Below are 1,439 nucleotides of genomic sequence, written 5' to 3' on the forward strand. Positions count from 1 at the left end.
TAATAGTAAACAGAAGAAGGCGACAGACCGTATATTTGGGCAAGCAAACGGCCAGATTGATTAGGATTGGCTTCTAATAATTGAAGAACAATTTACATTCGATCTTCTTGGTCAAGCGATAGCAATTAGGGGGTAGTAGAGGACATAGTGGTGGTGTAGTCAAGGAGTATTTTGATGTTTTGATTTTGATTTTCGTAGGAGGCCCGTGCACTGTCTCGGGTGGGTGGCTGTCTCGTCTGGGTGGCTAAGACGTTATAGCGCGCTCATAGTAAACATCGGGGAACGGTTTCTTGTGGGCACCGACGTTGGCCTGCGCGCGCATTAGCGTGGTCGTCAGTTTACAAACTCCCCTTTGCCCGAGCCTCAATCGCCGAAACCTTCACAAAGCTCGAAAGGAACCTTATCCAACGACTTCGCGGAACCAACCCAAACACCTCCACCTCCTCTCAATCGCTACCGAAATGTCTCTTCTTGGCAAAAAGTTCCCGGCGCCTATCGGTATGACGCTCTACATCCCCAATTGAGATTACGATGGGTGAAGAGATGTCAAAGTGCTGACGAATTTGTAACCGCAGCTAAGCCTATGGCTCCATTTTACGTTGCCGGTACGTTCCCTCGCTATTTACGGCGCCTTTAAGACTTCAAGAAGGCCAGAAGCTGGCTAGAAGCTGGTTTCGGGGATAAAAATTAGTCTATATAGAAAACACGTATCTGGATGATAATCGGACAATGCTGATAAAAGTGTCTTAGGCGTCGTGATCCTGTACGGCATCAACTCGTTCGCAAATGTGTTGGCAAGCTGTCAGTTCCCCCTCAGATACCACTCTTCCCTCGGTCCCGGTGCCCATGCCATACTGAGGAAGGGACAATAATTCCGGATACCCGGTTATCAGGTTCAAAAAGTTAATGCATGTAACTACAGCCGACGAATACAAGAATGACCCGCGAAACCCAAATGCAAAGTCGACTTCGTCAAGTGATAAGCACTAGATGTGGTAATGAAGTGGACGAGACGGGGTTGGGCCGGGATGGTGTACAATAGCCGTGCGCGTTTGAGCATAGTAGCCTGTCAGATTCATCATGAGCATGCTGTATAGAGTTATTACAATCGGATCATAACTGCTCTTTCGAGTAATTGCGACGGTTGCTACGTGTGAGTCTGTCCAGGCCTTAGGGAACTTTGGGTCATAGAGGAGCTTTTGGCCTACAGTCTATATGAATGACTGCAGTCGAATAATGTAGGTATCTATCAAGTGTTCTAAATACGGGTTGAAACATGGTTCATCTTGAGTAATTCTGGCTACTTTTGCTTCATGCTCTTCAAATATATTTCTATTCTAGTCCGCCGATGCGCATAGTTGATCTATTTTGCGACATTCACATGTCCATTGTCGAGCCCAGCGGCGTATTCTTAGTTACCAGTGAGGTGACTCATAGCT

At 46.8% G+C, this 1,439-nt stretch overlaps 1 protein-coding gene across 1 annotated transcript; it reads left to right on the plus strand.

The window, feature by feature from the left end:
* The first annotated feature begins 421 nt into the window (after positions 1-421).
* Positions 422-1,398, plus strand: K441DRAFT_614088 (uncharacterized protein). Its single transcript, XM_067645665.1, has 4 exons — positions 422-498; positions 576-605; positions 751-801; positions 923-1,398. Exons 1-4 carry the CDS (start codon positions 462-464, stop codon positions 988-990), a joined length of 186 nt encoding a protein of 61 aa, XP_067502408.1. The 5' UTR covers positions 422-461; the 3' UTR covers positions 991-1,398.
* The last annotated feature ends 41 nt before the right edge of the window (positions 1,399-1,439 follow it).

This window comes from Cenococcum geophilum, assembly GCF_001692895.1.
Source record: "Cenococcum geophilum 1.58 unplaced genomic scaffold K441scaffold_30, whole genome shotgun sequence".
Taxonomy (NCBI): Eukaryota; Fungi; Ascomycota; class Dothideomycetes; order Gloniales; family Gloniaceae; genus Cenococcum; species Cenococcum geophilum.